Consider the following 17886-nt stretch of genomic DNA (forward strand, 5'->3'; position numbering starts at 1 on the left):
TGGGGGTCCCAGAGTGAATTTGGGGATATTTTGAAGGATTTTGAGGGGTCCCAGAGGGGATTTTGGGGATATTTGGGGTATTTTGAGGGTCACAGTGGATTTTGGGATATTTGGGGGGATTTTGGGGGTCCCAAGGAAATTTTAGGTGTCCCAAAGTGGATTTGGGGAGGGGTCGCGGGCTCAGGGTTAATTCGGGGGGAGCTCAAAGGGAATTTTGGGGCTCCCTGTGGGCGCGGCCTGCGATTTATGGGCGTGGCCTCAGGAGCATTGAGTGACACGTGCAGAAGGAGGCGCGGCCAAAGAAATGAGCGGGACATTTCATTATCGGATGGGCGTGGTCTGCGCGTGGGCGTGGCCGTCTCCAGGTAAGGGGGTGTGGTCGGGATCAGACCACGCCCACAAAAGCGTGCGCTGTATCGATGGGCGTGGTCAGGAGGTGGGCGTGGCCTATAAAAGGGCGTTTTATGGTCCATGTCTAAAATGGGTGCGGTCTTAAATGGGGCGTGTCCAAATATGGGCGTGTTTTGTCTATTCACGGTGGGGCGTGGCCACAAATGGGCGTGGCTTATTTTGTAATGGGCGTGGCATTCCCTAAAGGGGCGTGTGCACAAGGGGGGGCGTGTCCTGCTGTGGCATTTCGGGGAGGGGGCGTGTCCCGCAGGGGGTGTGTGAGTGAGGGGCGTGTCCCGCAGGGGGGCGTGGCCTGTGTGAGGGGGCGTGGCCGAGGAGGGGGCTCGGCGCGGTGGGTGCGGAGGGCGCGGCAGCGGCGGCCATGGACGGGCGGCCCGGGCCGAGGTACGGGGGGGGGGGCGCGGCGCTTTTGGGGAGGGGTCCCGGGGCTCAGATCCCCGGGGGGGGTCCTGGAGGGGTCACCGGGCACGGGGGGGTCCCGGTAACGCGACCCCCAGGGGGGGCGGGGTCCGGGAATGCGACCCCCGGGAGGGGCGGGGTCGGCGCCGGGGCGGGGGTCCCGCGGTTGGGACCCCGGGGGGGGCGGGACTCGGTTTAGGGGGGGGTCCCGGGGCTGGAATTACCGGGGGGGGTCCCGGAGTGGCCAGCGAGGGGGTGGGGTCCGGTCTGGGACCCCCGGAATGGGGCGGGATCGGTCCCGGGGGGGGTCCCGGCAATGGGACCCTCAGGGGGGGCGGGGTCCGGTAAATTTTGGGGGTCCCGGAGCAGGAATTGGGGGGAGGGGGAGGCGGGATCCGCCCCCCTTTGGGTGTCCAAGCACCGGGACCCCCGGGGGGGCGGGATCGGGAATTGGGGCGGGGTCCCGAGGTCGGTTTGAGGGGTCCCAGGGTCGGTTTGAGGGGTCCCGGGGTCGGTTTGGGGGTCCCGGGGTCGGTTTGGGGGTCCCGGGAGGGGTCGGGACCCTCCCCTCAACCGGGGCACAGGAGGAATTTGGGGACTTTTTGGGGTCTTTGGGGACTTTGGGAGGGTCCCAGATCGGGGTGGGACCCCCGGATTGGGGGGGCGGGGGGGGGTCGGTCCCACGTGGCACCCGGGGGGGGCTCAGGGACCCCCCAAAAGTGTCGGGGGGGGGTCCCGGGGTGGGACGGGGGTGGCCTCGAGTGGGACACGTGGGGGACACGGGCTGGTCCCAGTTTGTGCCTTTTACTGGTCCCAGTTAGTGCCTTTTACTGGTCCCAGTTTGTGCCTGGTACTGGTCCCAGTTAACGACCGGTACTGGTCCCAGTTAGTGCCTTTTACTGGTCCAATTTAGTGATAGGTGCTGGTCCCAGTTTGCGATGTGTACTGGTCCCAGTTAGTGGCTGGTACTGATCCCAGTTAGTGCCTTTTACTGGTCCCAGTTAGTGGCTTGTACTGGTGCCAGTTGGTGCCTGCACTGGTCCCAGTTCGGACCCTGCACTGGTCCCAGTTCGGACCCTGCACTGGTCCCAGTTTGGACCTTGCACTGGTCCCAGTTTGTGCCTTATACTGGTCCCAGTCAGAGCCTTGTACTGGTCCCAGTTCAGACCCTGTACTGGTCCCAGTTTCTGCCTTGTACTGGTCCCAGTTCGGACCCTGCACTGGTCCCAGTTCAGACCCTGCACTGGTTCCAGTTTGTGCCTTATACTGGTCCCAGTTAGTGCCTGGTACTGGTCCCAGTTTGGACCCTGCAGTGGTCCCAGTTTGGACCTTGCACTGGTCCCAGTTTGTGCCTTATACTGGTCCCAGTCAGAGCCTGGTTCTGGTCCCAGTTCGGACCCTGCACTGGTCCCAGTTCGGACCCTGTACTGGTCCCAGTTCGGACCCTGCACTGGTCCCAGTTCAGACCCTGCACTGGTCCCAGTTCAGACCCGGTACTGGTCCCAGTTCGGACCCTGCACTGGTCCCAGTTCGGACCCTGCACTGGTCCCAGTTCAGACCCTGCACTGGTCCCAGTTCGGACCCTGCACTGGTCCCAGTTCGGACCCTGCACTGGTCCCAGTTCAGACCCTGCACTGGTCCCAGTTTCTGCCTTGTACTGGTCCCAGTTCGGACCCTGCACTGGTCCCAGTTCGGACCCTGCACTGGTCCCAGTTCAGACCCTGCACTGGTCCCAGTTCGGACCCTGCACTGGTCCCAGTTCGGACCCTGCACTGGTCCCAGTTCAGACCCTGTACTGGTCCCAGTTTCTGCCTTATACTGGTCCCAGTTTCTGCCTTGTACTGGTCCCAGTTCGGACCCTGCACTGGTCCCATTCAGAGTCCGGTTCTGGTCCCAGTTCGGACCCTGCACTGGTCCCATTCAGAGTCCGGTTCTGGTCCCAGTTCGGACCCTGCACTGGTCCCAGTTCAGACCCTGCACTGGTCCCAGTTTCTGCCTTGTACTGGTCCCAGTTCGGACCCTGCACTGGTCCCAGTTCAGACCCTGCACTGGTCCCAGTTCGGACCCTGCACTGGTCCCAGTTCAGACCCTGTACTGGTCCCAGTTTCTGCCTTATACTGGTCCCAGTTTCTGCCTTGTACTGGTCCCAGTTCAGACCCTGCACTGGTCCCATTCAGAGTCCGGTTCTGGTCCCAGTTCGGACCCTGCACTGGTCCCATTCAGAGTCCGGTACTGGTCCCAGTCCCATTCCGCTGCCGCTCCCATTCCCGCGCACTCCCGCCCCCCTCGTTTGCATAAATCACCATTCATTTGCATGGCCACGCCCCCCTCGGGGGCCCCGAGCTCCCCCGGCCGCGGCCCCCCGGGCTCGGAGCCAGGAACAGGAACGGGAACAGGGAACGGGAACAGCCCGTCCTGGGATCGGCACGTGCGCGGCCCCACGGCACGGAAAAAACACGGGAAAATGGGAAATCCTGGGAAAACGGGGGAAAACAGCGAAAAAATGGGGAAAAAACGTGAAAAAATGGGAAAAATCCGAGAAAAAATGGGGAAAAAGTGTGAAAAAATGGGGGTTTGGGGTGGGGGGCAACGGGGACAGCCCGGCCTGGGATGGGCACGGGGGCGGCCCCACGGCACGGAAAAAACACGGGAAAATGGGAAATCCTGGGAAAACGGGGAAAAATGGGGAAAAACCGTGAAAAAATGGGAAAAATCTGAGAAAAAATGGGGAAAAAATGGGAAAAAATGGGAAAAAAAACCAAAAAAAAAGGGAGTAAATGGGCGGAAATGGGGGAAAAATGGAGGGAAAATGGGGGAAGAATGGGGAAAATTGGGATATGGGATGGTGGGAACACACAGGAAATAATGGAAAAAGATGGGTAAAGGGGAAATCCTGGGAAAATGGGGGGAAAACGGCGAAAAATGGGGGAAAAAAGTGAAAAAATGGGGAAAAATGCGAAAAAAATGGGGGGGAAAATGGGATAAAAAAGGGGAAGAATGGCAGGAAATTGGGATATGGGATGGTGGGAACACACAGGAAATCATGGAAAAAGATGGGAAATCCTGGGAAAATGGGGGGAAAACCAAAAAAATGGGGAAAACTGGGTAAAAAATTGGGGAAAATCAGAAAAAGAAAAGGGGGGAAATGAGGAAAAAATGATAAAAAATTGGGGGGAAATGGGGATATGGGATGGAGGGAATGCAAGAGAATGGGAAGGGATGAGAATTCATGGGGAAATGGGAAATCCTGGAGAAATGGGGAAAAATTGGGAAAATTGGGGAAAAATTGGGGGGAAATGGGGAAAAATATGGAAAAATGGGGAAAACCACAGAAAATGGGGGGAAAAGGAGAAAAAATGGGGGAAAATTTGGGATATGGGATGGGGGGAACACAAGAGAATGGGAAGGGACAGGAATTCATGGGGAAATGTGGAAAAATTGGGGGAAATGGGGGGAAATATGGAAAAATGGGGAAAATGTGGAAAAATTGGGGAAAATGGGGGAAAAGGGGGGAAAAGGGGGGAAAATTGGGATATGGGATGGTGGGAACACAAACGGGAATGGGAAAACAGGGAAAAATGGGGAAAAATGGGGAAAAATGGGAGAAAATGGGAGAAAATGGGGGAAAATGGGAAAAATGGGGAAAAATGGGGAAAAATGGGAGAAAATGGGAGAAAATGGGGGAAAATGGGGGAAAATAAGGAAAAAGGGGAAAAAGAGAGAAAAAATGGGGGGAAATGGGGAAAATTGGGATTTGGGATGGTGGGAACACGAACGGGAACGGGAGCAGGTGGGAAACCGTGGGAAAATGAGAAATCCTGGACAAAATGGGGAAAAAATTGGGAAAATTGGGAATAAAGGGGGGAAAATTGGGGGAAAAAGGGGGAAAATTGGGAAAAAAGGGGGGAAATTGGGGGAAATGGGGAAAACCGGGGGAAAATGGGGGAAAAAAAGGGAAAAATGGGGAAAATGGGAACGTGGGATGATGGGAACACATGGGAATATGGGATTTGGGATTTTGGGGTTTACAGGAGGGGATTTTAGGGTTCAGATTGGGGATTTTTGGGATTTTTGGGCCATATAGGGGCATTTTTAGGGTCTGAATGTTGGGGTCCCCCCAGGCCGATCCCCGAGGGGCCCCGGGAGCGCTCCCAGGACAGGATGGGGTTCTCTGGGTGATGTTTTGGGGTTCTCCATTGGGGTTTTTGGGGTTTACTGTGGGGATTTTGGGGTTCAGTTTGGGGATTTTTGGGGTTTTTGGGCCATATAGGGGCGGTTTTAGGGTCTGAATGTTGGGGTCCCCCCAGGCCGACCCCCGAGGGCCGCCGGGAGCGCTCCCAGGACAGGATGGGGATCTCTGGGGGATGATTTGGGGTTCTCCATTGGGGATTTTGGGGTTTCCTTAGGGGATTTTGGGTTCAGTTTGGGGATTTTTGGGGTTTTTGGGCCATATAGGGGCGGTTTTAGGGTCTGAATGTTGGGGTCCCCCCAGGCCGACCCCCGAGGGCCGCCGGGAGCGCTCCCGTGACGCCGCCCGGTGCCGGCGCAGCCGCGAGGCCGAGGTGTTCGGGCAGCTGGCGCTGGCGCTGCCCTTCGCCCGCGGCGTCAGCGCCCACCTGGACAAGGCGTCCATCATGCGCTTGACCATCAGCTACCTGCGCGTGCAGCGCCTGCTGGCCGCCGGTCAGGGGCCCCCCGGAACCGCCCCGAACCCCGAATTTAGCGGGAACCCCAAATTCTTACCGGGAACCTTCCCCAAAATCCCCGCTGGGCGCGTCCCCAAATCCATCGGGAACCACCGGGATCGCACCCCCAAATCCACCCCCAAATCCTCATCGGGACCCCTCGAAACGGCCCCGAACCCCAAAAAACACCGGGGACCACCCCCGAATTCAGAGAGACCCCAAAACCCCCCGGGAACCCCAAATCCGTATTGGGAACCCCCCCAAAATCCATCGGGAACCTCCCCAGATCCACCGGGATCCCACCCCCAAATCGTCATCAGAAGCACCCCCAAATCCTCCTCAAGAACACCCCAAATCCTCATCAAGAACACCCCAAAATCCTCATTGGGACCCCCCGAAACCGCCTGGAACCCCGAATTTATCGGGAACCCCAAATTCTTACCGGGAACCCTCCCAAAATCCCCGCTGGGCGCGTCCCCAAATCCATCGGGAACCACCGGGATCGCACCCCCAAATCCACCCCCAAATCCTCATCGGGACCCCTCGAAACGGCCCCGAACCCCAAAAAACACCGGGAACCACCCCCGAATTCAGAGAGACCCCAAAACCCCCTGGGAACCCCAAATCCGTATTGGGAACCCCCCCAAAATCCATCGGGAACCTCCCCAGATCCACCAGGATCCCACCCCCAAATCGTCATCAGAAGCACCCCCAAATCCTCATCAAGAACACCCAAAATCCTCATCAAGAACACCCCAAAATCCTCATTGGGACCCCCCGAAACCGCCTGGAACCCCGAATTTATCGGGAACCCCAAATTCTTACCGGGAACCCTCCCCAAAATCCCCGCTGGGCGCGTCCCCAAATCCATCGGGAACCACCGGGATCGCACCCCCAAATCCACCCCCAAATCCTCATCGGGACCCCCCCAAAACCCATCAGGAACCTCCCCAAAACCTCCGAACCCCAAAAACCACGGGGGACCCCAAAACCCCCCGGGAACCCCAAATCCGTATTGGAACCCCCCCAAATCCTCACCAGGACCCCAAAATCCATCGGGAACCTCCCCAGATCCACCGGGATCCCACCCCCAAATCCTCATCGAGACCCCCAAATTCATCGGGACCCCAAAACCCACCGGGAACCCCAAATTCTCATCGGGAACCCCAAATCCTCATCGGGACCCCAAAACCCACCGGGAACCCCCAAATCCTCATCGGGACCCCCAAATCCTCATCGGGACCCCAAGACCCACCGGGAACCCCAAATCTTCATCGGGACCCCAAAACCCACCAGGAACCCCAAATCCTCATCGGGAACCCCAAATCCTCATCAGGACCCCCAAAACCCACCGGGAACCCCCCAAGACCCCCGACCCTTTTGGGGACCCCCCGACCCCCCCGTGATTTTGGGGACCCCCTGACGCCCCCAGACCCTTCCTGAAACGCCCCCAGACCCCTTGAAATCCCCCCCTGAGGGTCCTGAACAGCCACACCCAAAGGGTTGGGGGCAGGTTCACCCTCAATCCCCCAAGACCCCCGACCCTTTTGGGGACCCCCCGGCCCCCCCGTGATTTCGGGGACCCCCTGACGCCCCCCCAGGTGCGTGGGCGGCGGCGGCCGAGGCTGTGGACGGCTGCTACCTGCAGGCCCTGAGCGGCTTCGTGATGGTGCTGAGCGAGGGCGGGGACATGATTTACCTGTCCGAGAACGTCAGCCGCCTGCTGGGGCTCAGCCAGGTACGGGGGGAGCCCCAAAATACCCCGGGGGGGCCCCAAAATTTGTCTGGGGGGGACCCCAAAACCCGGCGGGGGAGACTCAAAAAAATCCCTTTGGGGCGGCCCCAAAATTCTGCTTTGGGGGGGTCCAAATTCTGTCGGGGGACCCCCAAAAATTTGTCAGGGAGAGCCCCAAAATTTGCCGGGGGGGGTCCCCAAAATTCGTCTGGGGGGGACCCCAAAATCTGGCGGGGGAGACTCAAAAAAATCCCTTTGGAACGGCCCCAAAATCTCACAAGGAGGGGCCAAAATTCTGCTTGGAGGGGTCCCAAATTTGTCGGGGAGGCCCCAAAAATCTGCCTGGGGGTCCCCAAAATTTGTCTGGGGGGGACCCCAAAATCTGGCGGGGAAGACTCAAAAAAGTCCCTTTGGGGGGCCCCAAAATCTCTCAAGGAGGGGCCAAAAATCGGCCTGGGGGGGGTCCCAAAAATCCATCGGGGACCCCCAAAAATTTGCCGGGGGGACCCCAAAATCCGGCGGGGGAGACTCAAAAAAATCCCTTTGGGGGGGCCCAAAATTTGGCGGGGGGGCCCCAAAAATCCATCGGGAGACCCCAAAAATTTGCCGGGGGGGACCCCAAATTCTGCCTGGGGGATGCCAAAAATTTGACGGGGGGGGGGGTCCCTAAAAATTTGTCGGGGAGGGTCCCAAAATCTGCCTGGGGGGGGGGGTCCCCAATGGTGGGGGGGGTCCCCAATGAGGGGGGGGTCCCCAAAAATCTGCCTGGGGGGGGCCCCAAATTCTGCTGGGGGTGGTTCCCGATAGGGGGGGTCCCCAATGGGGGGGTCCCCAATTTATTCGGGGGGGGTTCCCCAAAATTTTTCAGGGGGGGGGGGTCTCGAAATGGGGGGGGGGGTCCCCAAAATGGGCCGTGCCCCCCCCCCCAATTTTGCCCCCCCCCCCCCAGCTGGAGCTGATCGGGCACAGCGTGTTCGACTTCGTGCACCCCTGCGACCACGAGGAGCTGCACGACGTGCTGGGCCCGCGGCAGGGTGAGAGACCCCTCCCCAAATTACCCAAAAACACCCCGAAAATATCCCCAAAATACCCCAGAACCACAGATATCCCTGAGACCCCTCCCCAAATTACCCAAAAACACCCCAAAATATCCCCAAAATATCCCAGAACCACAGATATCCCTGAGACCCCTCCCCAAATTACCCAAAAACCCCCGAAAACAACCCAAAAATACCCCAGAACCATAAATGTCCCTGAGACCCCTCCCCAAATTACCCAAAAACCCCGAAAATATCCCCAAAATACCCCAGAACCACAGATATCCCTGAGACCCCTCCCCAAATTACCCAAAAACCCCCGAAAACAACCCAAAAATACCCCAGAACCATAAATGTCCCTGAGACCCCTCCCCAAATTACCCAAAAAAACCCCAAAATATCCCCAAAATACCCCAGAACCACAGATATCCCTGAGACCCCTCCCCAAATTACCCAAAAACCCCGAAAATATCCCCAAAATACCCCAAAACCACAGATATCCCTGAGACCCCTCCCCAAATTACCCAAAAACCCCCGAAAACAACCCAAAAGTACCCCAGAACCATAAATGTCCCTGAGACCCCTCCCCAAATTACCCAAAACCCCCCAAAATATCCCCAAAATACCCCAGAAATACCCCAGAACCACAGATATCCCTGAGACCCCTCCCCAAATTACCCAAATACCCCCAAAAATACCCCCAAAAATACCCCCCAAAATACCCCAAAAATACCCCAAATTCGCCACAAATATCCCTGAGACCACTCCCCAAAAATACCCCAAAAGTACCCCAAATATCCTTGAGACCCCTCCCCAAATTTGCCCCAAATATCCCTGCGACCCCTCCCCAAATTACCCAAAAAAACCCCCCAAAATACCCCAAAAATACCCCAAATATCCTTGAGACCCGTCCCCAAATTACACAAAAATACCCCAGAAATACCCCCGAACCCCGAATATCCCTGAGACCCCTCCCCAAATTACCCAGAAAAACCCCCCAAAATACCCCAAAAATACCCCAAATATCCTTGAGACCCCTCCCCAAATTACCCAAAAATACCCCCAAAATTACCCCAAAATACCCCCAAAATACCCCAAAAATACCCCCAAAATACCCCAAATTCGCCACAAATATCCCTGAGACCACTCCCCAAAAATACCCCAAATTCACCCCAAATATCCCTGAGACCCCTCCCCAAATTCGCCCCAAGTATCCCTGAGACCCCTCCCCAAATTACCCAAAAACCCCCAAAAATACCCCAAAAATACCCCCAAAATACCCGAAAAAAACCCAAAAAAAAACCCCCAAATTCACCCCAAATATCCCTGAGACCCCTCCCCAAATTCACCCCAAAACTCCCCCCCCCGACCCCCGGGACCCCTCCCCAATTCCAGGGGGTCCCAGCGGCGGCGGGGAGAGCGCTCGGGCCGCAGTTTCTCCCTGCGCATGAAGAGCCCCCCAAAAACCCCCCAAAAACCCCCCAAAAACCCCCAAAACCCCCCAAAACCCGGCACCCCCGACCCCCCCCGACCCCCCCTGACCCCCGGGACCCCTCCCCAATTCCAGGGGGGCCCCAGCGGCGGCGGGGGGAGCGCTCGGGCCGCAGTTTCTCCCTGCGCATGAAGAGCCCCCCAAAAACCCCCCAAAAACCCCCAAAAACCCCCAAAAACCCCCCAAAACCCCCCAAATCCCGGCACCCCCGACCCCCCCCGACCCCCCCCGACCCCCCCTGACCCCCGGGACCCCTCCCCAATTCCAGGGGGGCCCCAGCGGCGGCGGGGGGAGCGCTCGGGCCGCAGTTTCTCCCTGCGCATGAAGAGCACCCTGAGCGGCCGCGGGCGCTGCCTCAACCTCAAAGCGGCCTCCTGGAAGGTGGGGATGGGGACAGTTTGGGGACATTTTGGGGACATTTTGGGGATGTTTGGGGCTTTGGGGGCTTTGGGGGCATTGGGGGGATTTGGAGCTTTGGGGACATTGGGGACATTTGGGAATATTGGGGACATTGGGGGGATTGGGGGCATTTGGGGGCATTTGGGACTTTGGGGACATTTGGGGGCATTTGGGGACATTTTGGGGATATTTGGGGGATATTTGGGGACCTTGGGGACGTTGGGATTGAGGGGGTTGGGGACATTGGGGACATTGGGGGGATTGGGGACATTGGGGACATTTGGGGACATTTTGGGGATTGGGGGATTGGGGACATTTGGGACATTGGGGGGGTTGGGGACATTTGGGACAATGGGGACATTGAGGGGGTTAAGGGGATATTTGGGGGTTTGGGGACATTGAGGGGTTTGGGGGCATTTGGGGAAATTGGGGGCATTGGGGGCATTGGGGACATTTGGGATGTTGGGGACATTGAGGCAGTTGGGGACATTTTGGGGCAATTGGGGACATTTTGGGGATTGGGGACATTGGGGGACAGTTTTTGGGGGTTATTTTGGTCAAAATCCCAAAGGGTTTTTTGGTGCATTTCCGGGGTTTTTTGACCTAAACCCCAAACTCCAGGGACATTTTTGACCTAAACCCCAAACTCCCGGGACATTTTTGGTCTAAACCCCAAACTCCAGAGTTATTTTGGGCTAAACCCCGAGGGTTTTTTTGGTGCATTTCCGGGGTTTTTTGGTCTAAATCCCAACGGGGTTTTTTGGTGCATTTCCTGGGTTTTTTGGGCTAAATCCCAAAGGGTTTTTTGGTGCATTTCCTGGGTTTTTTGGGCTAAATCCCAAAGGGTTTTTTGGTGCATTTCCGGGGTTTTTTGACCTAAACCCCAAACTCCAGGGACCATTTTGGTCAAAATCCCAACGGGTTTTTTTTGGTGCATTTCCGGGGTTTTTTGGGCTAAATCCCGAAGGGGTTTTTTGGTGCATTTCCTGGGTTTTTTGGGCTAAATCCCAACGGGTTTTTTTGGTGCATTTCCGGGGTTTTTTTTCTGACCTAAACCCCAAACTCCCGGGACATTTTTGGACATTTCCCCCCTCCCCAGGTCCTGCACTGCGCCGGGCACATGCGGACGTACCCGGGGGGCTCGGGGGGCGGCGGGGACCCCCCCCTGCGGTGCCTGGTGCTGATCTGCGAGGCCATCGCGCACCCCGGCGCCATCGAGGCCCCGCTGGGCTCGGGCACCGTCCTCACCCGCCACTCCATGGACATGAAATTCACCTACTGCGACGACCGGTGCGAGGGGGGACACCCATGGGACCCCCGGCTTTGGGGCGCGTTCCATGCGCCCCAAAAATCCCCCAAAAATCCCGCTAAATTTGGCACTCCCAGATCCCTCAAATTCGACAAATCCCCCAAAATTCAACACCCATGGGACCCCCGTGATCCCCGGATTTTGGGCCTGTTTCATGCCATGAAGATAGCACCCCAAAAATCCCGCTAAATTTGGCACTCCCAGATCCCTCAAATCCGACAAATCCCCCAAAATTCTGCACCCATGGGACCCCTGGGACCCCCGGGTTTGGGGCGCCTTTCATGCGGCCCAAAAATCCCCCAAAATCCCGCTAAATTTGGCACTCCCAGATCCCTCAAATTCAACAAATCCCCCAAAATTCGACACCCCAGGACACCCACGGGACCCCCGGGTTTGGGGCGCCTTCCATGCACCCCAAAAATCCCCAAAAATCCCGCTAAATTTGGCACTCCCAGATCCCTCAAATCTGACAAATCCCCCAAAATTGGACACCCCAGAAACCCACGGGACCCCCGGGTTTGGGGCGCCTTTCATGCGCCCCAAAAATCCCCCAAAAATCCCGCTAAATTTGGCACTCCCAGATCCCTTAAATCTGACAAATCCCCCAAAATTCGGCACCCATGGGACCCCCGGGTTTGGGGCGTGTTCCATGCACCCCAAAAATCGCCCAAAAATCCCGCTAAATTTGGCACTCCCAGATCCCTCAAATCCGACAAATCCCCCAAAATTCGGCAGCCCCAGACCCCTGAGACCCCTGAGTTCTGAGCCCCTTACACCCCACAAAGACAGCAGCCCAAAAATCCCCAAAAATCCCCCAAAATCCCCAAAAATCCCCAAAATCCCCCAAAACCTGGCAGCCCTGCGGTGCGAACCCTCACACCCCAAAAATCCCCAAAATCCCACAAATCCCCCCAAAACCCGGCACCCCCAGAGCCCCGAGACCCCCAAGTTCTGAGCTCGTTGCACCCCATAAAAATCGCACCCCAAAAATCCCAAAAATCCCCCAAAAACTCGACACCCCCCGATAATTTTAGGGGGCGGGGTTGGGGCGATGTTGGGATATTCCCGATAATTTTGGGGTGTCCCCCGATCGTTTTGGGGTATCCCATGTTAATTTTGGGGTGTCCCCGTTGTTTTTGGGATATTCCCGATAATTTTGGGGTGTCCCCCGATCGTTTTGGGGTATCCCATGTTAATTTTGGGGTGTCCCCGTTGTTTTTGGGATATTCCCGATAATTTTGGGGTGTCCCCCGATTATTTTGGGGTATCCCACGTTAATTTTGGGGTGTCCCCGGTGTTTTTGGCGTGTTCCCGATAATTTTGGGTATCCCCCGATAATTTTGGGGTCCCCCCGATATTTTGGGGTGCAGGATCGGGGAGGTGGCCGCGTCCCTTACGGGATTTTGGGGCGCGGGGCCGCAGTGATGTCGGGCTGTCCTCCCGGGGTTTTTTCGGGGTATCCCACGTTGATTTTGGGGTGCCCCCCTCGATGTTTTTGGGGCGCAGGATCGGGGAGGTGGCCGGGTACCACCCCGAGGAGCTCCTGGGCTGTTCCCTGTACGAGTTCGTGCACGCGCTCGACTCCAACACCCTGAGCCGCAGCGTCCACACTCGTGAGTGCCCCCAAAACCCGCCCGGGAACCCCAAAACCCGCCCGGGAACCCCAAAATCCACCCGGGAACCCCAAGAGCCCCCTCGGGAACAGCAAAATCCTCCTGGGAAACCCAGAATCTGCCCAGGAACCCCAAAACCCCCCTAAGATCCTCCTGGCAAACAGAAGATTTCCATGGAAACCCCAAAAATCTTCAGGGGAATCCCAAAATCGTCCTGGGAAACCCAAAATCCTCCTGGGAACCCCAAAATCGTCCCCAGGACACGGCAAATCGCCCCTGGTGACCCCCCCCAGTGTCCCCTCAATGTCCCCAATGTCCCCAACACCCCCAATGTCCCCAACGTCCCCAAAACCCCCAATGTCCCCAATCCCTCCCAACGTCCTCAACGTCCCCACTGTCCCCAAATGTCCCCAATGTCCCCAATCCCCCCAATGTCCCCGATGTCCCCAATCCACCCCAATGATGTCCCCAATGTCCCCAACCCACCCCAATGTCCCTGATGTCCCCACTGTCCCCAACGTCCCCAAAACCCCCAATGTCCCCAATCCCTCCCAATGTCCCCGATGTCCCCAGTGTCCCCAATGTCCCCAACACCCCCAATGTTCCCAATCCACCCCAATCCCCCCAATGTCCCCAATGTCCCCCCAATGTCCCAAATCCCTCCCAATGTCCCCAATCCCCCGCTGATGTCCCCAATGTCCCCAAAACCCCCAATGTCCCCAGTCCCCCCCAATGTCCTCAATCCCCCCAATGTCCCCAATGTCCCCAGTGTCCCCAATGTCCCCAACGTCCCCAATCCCCCCCAGTGTCCCTAATATCCCCGATCCCCCCAATGTCCCCAATCCACCCCAATCCCCCCAATGTCCCTGATGTCCCCAATGTCCCTGATGTCCCCAATGTCCCCAATCCCCCCTGGTGTCCCCAATGTCCCCAAAACCCCCAATGTCCCCAATCCCCCCCAATGTCCCCAATGTCCCCAGTGTCCCCAATATCCCCGATCCCCCCAATGTCCCCAATCCACCCCAATCCCCCCAATGTCCCTGATGTCCCCAATGTCCCTGATGTCCCCAATGTCCCCAATCCCCCCCAATGTCCCCAATGTCCCCAGTGTCCCCAATATCCCCGATCCCCCCAATGTCCCCAATCCACCCCAATCCCCCCAATGTCCCTGATGTCCCCAATGTCCCTGATGTCCCCAATGTCCACAGTCCCCTGCAATGTCCCCAATGTCCCTGATGTCCCCAATGTCCCCAATCCCCCCCGGTGTCCCCAATGTCCCCGCTGTCCCCAGTGCTCAGCAAGGGCCAGGCTGTCACCAGCCAGTACCGGTTCCTGGCCAAGCGCGGGGGCTTCCTGTGGGCTCAGACCCAGGCCACCGTCATGGGCGGGGGGCGAGCGGCGCCCGAGGGCATCGTGTGCCTGCACTTCGTGCTCAGGTGGGGACACTGGGGACACTGGGGGGGATTGGGGACATTGTGGACGTTGGGGACACTGGGGACATTTGGGGACACTGGGGACATTTGGGGACATTGGGGACATTGGTGTGATTGGGGACATTGGGGTCATGGTGTCCGAGGGCATCGTGTGCCTGCACTTCATGCTCAGCTGGGGACACTGGGGACACTGGGGACATATGGGGGATTGGGGACATTGAGGACGTGGGGGCATTGGGGGGGATTGGGGACATTGGGGACACTGGGGACATTTGGGGACATTGGGGACATTGGGGTGATTGGGGACACTGGGGACATATGGAGGATTGGGGGTGTTCGGGACATTGGGGACATTGGGGACACTGGGGACATATGGGGGATTGGGGACATTGAGGATGTGGGGGCATTGGGGGGGATTGGAGACATTGGGGACATTGGGGGAATCAGGGGGGTTGGGGACATTGGGGACTTTGGGAGGATTTGGGGTATTGGGGACACTGGGGGGGACATTGGGGGGACATTGAGGACATTGGGGGGACATTGGGGACATTTGGGACATTGAAGACCCCCCAAACCTCTCCTGGGGGGCAGCGATGACCCCCAAAATCCCACCCGGGGACCCCCCGCGAGCTCCCATTTGGGGGCTCCCCACCCTCCCTCCCAAAACCCCTTTTTTGGGGGTTCCCCACCCCCCCAAACCCCTTTATTGGGGGGTCCCTCTCCCCCCAAACCCCTTTTTTGGGGGGTCCCCACCCCCCCCAAACCCCTTTTTTGGGGGGTGGTCTCCGCCCGACGCCCCCATCCCCTGCACAGCCGCGTGGAGCAGCGGGGCCTGGTGCTGTCCCTGGAGCAGACGCAGCGCCGCGATTTGGGGAGGGGGCGGCGCCCCCCGCCCCCCGCCCCCGCCCCGCCCGACGCGGTGCTGGACCTGAGCCTGGGTGCGGACTGGGAGCGACTGGGAGGGGGGGGGAGCGGAGTTTGGGGGATTTTGGGGGGTCTTGGGGGTCCCGAGGGTCCTGGGGGGGATTTTGGGGGGTCTGGGGGAGGTCCCGGGGGTCCTGGGGGGGATTTTGGGGAGTCTGGGGGGGATTTTAGGGGGATTTTGGGGGGTCTGGGGGGGGGTCCCGAGGGTCCTGGGGGGGATTTTTGGGGGGTCTTGGGGGGTCCCGAGGGTTCTGGGGGGGGATTTTTGGGGGTTTTGGGGGGGTCTGGGGGGTCCCGGGGGTCCTGAGGGGGAATTTGGGGGGTCTGGGGGGGTCCCAGGGGGGATTTTTGGGGGGTCTTGGAGGGTCCTGGGGGGATTTTGGGGGGGTCCCGAGGGTCCTGGGGGGGGATTTTTGGGGATCCCGAGGGTCCTGGGGGGAATTTTGGGGCATTTTGGGGCGTCCCGAGGGTCCTGGGGGGAATTTTGGGGGGTCAGGGTGGGTTCCCGAGGATCCTGGGGGGGATTTTGGGGGGTCCCGAGGGTCCTGGGGGGAATTTTGGGGCTCTAGGGGGGAAGGTTCTGGGATGATTTTGGGGAATTTTGGGGGGATTTTGGGGGTCCCAGGATAATTTTGGGGATTTTTCCGGGGGTCTCACCCTGTTTTTCCTGCCCAGACCTGGGGGTCCCGGGGGTCCCGGGTTAATTTGGGATTTTTGGGGGGGTTCTGGGTTGATTTTGGGGTTGTTTTTTCGGGGATCCCGGGTTAATTTGGGGATTTTTGGGGTGATTTCTGGGGTTGTTTTTTGGGGTCCCCGGGGTAGTTTCTTGGGGGTTTCTAGGATAATTTGGGGATTTTTCCGGGGGTCTCACCGTGATTTTCCCCCCAGACCTGGGGGTCCCGGGTTAATTTGGGGATTTTTCCGGGGGTCTCACCCTGATTTTCCCCCCAGACCTGGGGGTCCCGGGGGTCCCGGGGGTCCCGGGTTAATTTGGGGATTTTTCCGGGGGTCTCACCGTGATTTCCCCCCCAGACCTGGGGGTCCCGGGTTAATTTGGGGATTTTTCCGGGGGTCTCACCGTGATTTCCCCCCAGACCTGGGGGTCCCGGGGGTCCCGGGGGTCCTGGCCTTCGTGCGCCCCTCGCACGTGCCCGAGGCCGCCCTGCAGAGGGACCCCCGGCGCTTCTGCTCCCCCGAGCTCGTCCGGCTCCTCGCCCCCATCTTCGACCCCCCCCCCGCGACCCCCGCCCCCCCCCGCCGACCCCGCAGCCCCTCCCCGGTGAGTGGGGGGCGGGCACGACCGAAATTTTGGGGTTTTAGGGGGATTTTGGGGCTTTTTGGGGGGGTTTTAGGGGGATTTTGGGGGTTTTATTTGGGGGGTTTTGGAGTTTGTTTGGGGGGTGGGTTTTGGGGTCTGGGGGGGGTTTTGGGGTCTGGGGGGGGTTTTAGGGTCTGGGGGGTTTTTCCGGGGGGGTTCTGGGGAAGTTTTTGGGGTCTGGGGGTTTTTTGGGGGGGTTTCATGGCGTTTTGGAGTGGTTTGGGGGGGGGTCTTTGGGGTCTGGAGGGGGTTTTTTGGGGGGGTCCTGGGGGGTTTTTATGGGGTTTTGGAGTTTGTTTGGGGGTGGTTTTTGGGGTCTGGGGGGGTTTTGGGGTCTGGGGGTTTTAGGGGGGGGTTTGGGGTTTGGGATTTTTTTTGGGGGGTCTTTGAGGTTTGGGGGGTTTTTGGGGGGGGTCCTGGGGGGGTTTTATGGGGTTTTGGAGTTTGTTTGGGGGTGGTTTTTGGGGTCTGGGGGGGGGGTTTGGGGAGGTCCTGGGGGTCTTGGGATTGTCTGGGGGGGTCTTTGGGGTCTGGGGTTTTTTTGGGGGGTTCCGGGGGGGGCTCTGGGGTCGGTGGCTGTGCCCCCCCCCCAGCCCCCACACCGGTGCTGCAGGTACAGAAGATTTTTGGGGGGAGCCGCGGCCCCGGGACCACCCTGCAGGTGAGGGGGGAGTGGGGACACCCCTGGGACCCCAAACCCCAGCCCAAAAATGAGAGAGGGAACCCCAAATCCCAAACCCCAGCCCATAAATGGAAGCAGACCCCAAATCCCCACCCCAAATCCCATCCTACAAATGGGACCCCAAACCCTAAATTCGCCCCCAAACCCTGAACCCCTGTCCCCAAATGGGACCCCAAACCCCGAATGCGACCCCAAACCCCAAACTGCAAATGCGACCCCAAACCCCGAATGAGACCCCAAATTCCAAATGTGACCCCAAACCCCAAACCCCGAATGCGACCCCAAACCCCGAATGAGACCCCAAATTCCAAATGTGACCCCAAACCCCAAACCCCGAATGTGACCCCAAAACCCAAACTGCAAATGTGACCCCAAACCCCGAATGCGACCCCAGACCCCAAACCCCAAGCTGCAAATGCGACCCCGCCCCCCGAATGTGTCTCAGGCCC

The 17886-nt window shown here is 58.6% G+C and overlaps 1 protein-coding gene across 1 annotated transcript; it reads left to right on the forward strand.

Moving 5' to 3' along the window:
* The first annotated feature begins 191 nt into the window (after window positions 1-191).
* On the forward strand, window positions 192-17420 carry HIF3A (hypoxia inducible factor 3 subunit alpha). The gene is made up of 11 exons (XM_066570128.1): window positions 192-365; window positions 5303-5493; window positions 7097-7233; window positions 8180-8264; window positions 10028-10140; window positions 11258-11448; window positions 12974-13080; window positions 14372-14516; window positions 15327-15451; window positions 16532-16716; window positions 17349-17420. Exons 1-11 carry the CDS (start codon window positions 247-249, stop codon window positions 17418-17420), a joined length of 1470 nt encoding a protein of 489 aa, XP_066426225.1. The 5' UTR covers window positions 192-246.
* Window positions 17421-17886: the final 466 nt, after the last annotated feature.

The sequence above is a fragment of the Molothrus aeneus genome, unplaced genomic scaffold (genome assembly GCF_037042795.1).
Source record: "Molothrus aeneus isolate 106 unplaced genomic scaffold, BPBGC_Maene_1.0 scaffold_214, whole genome shotgun sequence".
Taxonomy (NCBI): domain Eukaryota; kingdom Metazoa; phylum Chordata; class Aves; order Passeriformes; family Icteridae; genus Molothrus; species Molothrus aeneus.

Excerpts from the sequence above, each read along its gene's own strand:
- HIF3A (XM_066570128.1), top strand. The coding sequence starts at position 247 with ATGGGCGTGGCCTCAGGAGCATTGAGTGACACGTGCAGAAGGAGGCGC. Across the intron at positions 8,265-10,027 it reads CGTGCTGGGCCCGCGGCAGG|GGGGGCCCCAGCGGCGGCGG; the intron begins GTGAGAGACCCC and ends CCCCAATTCCAG. Across the intron at positions 10,141-11,257 it reads TCAAAGCGGCCTCCTGGAAG|GTCCTGCACTGCGCCGGGCA; the intron begins GTGGGGATGGGG and ends CCCCCTCCCCAG.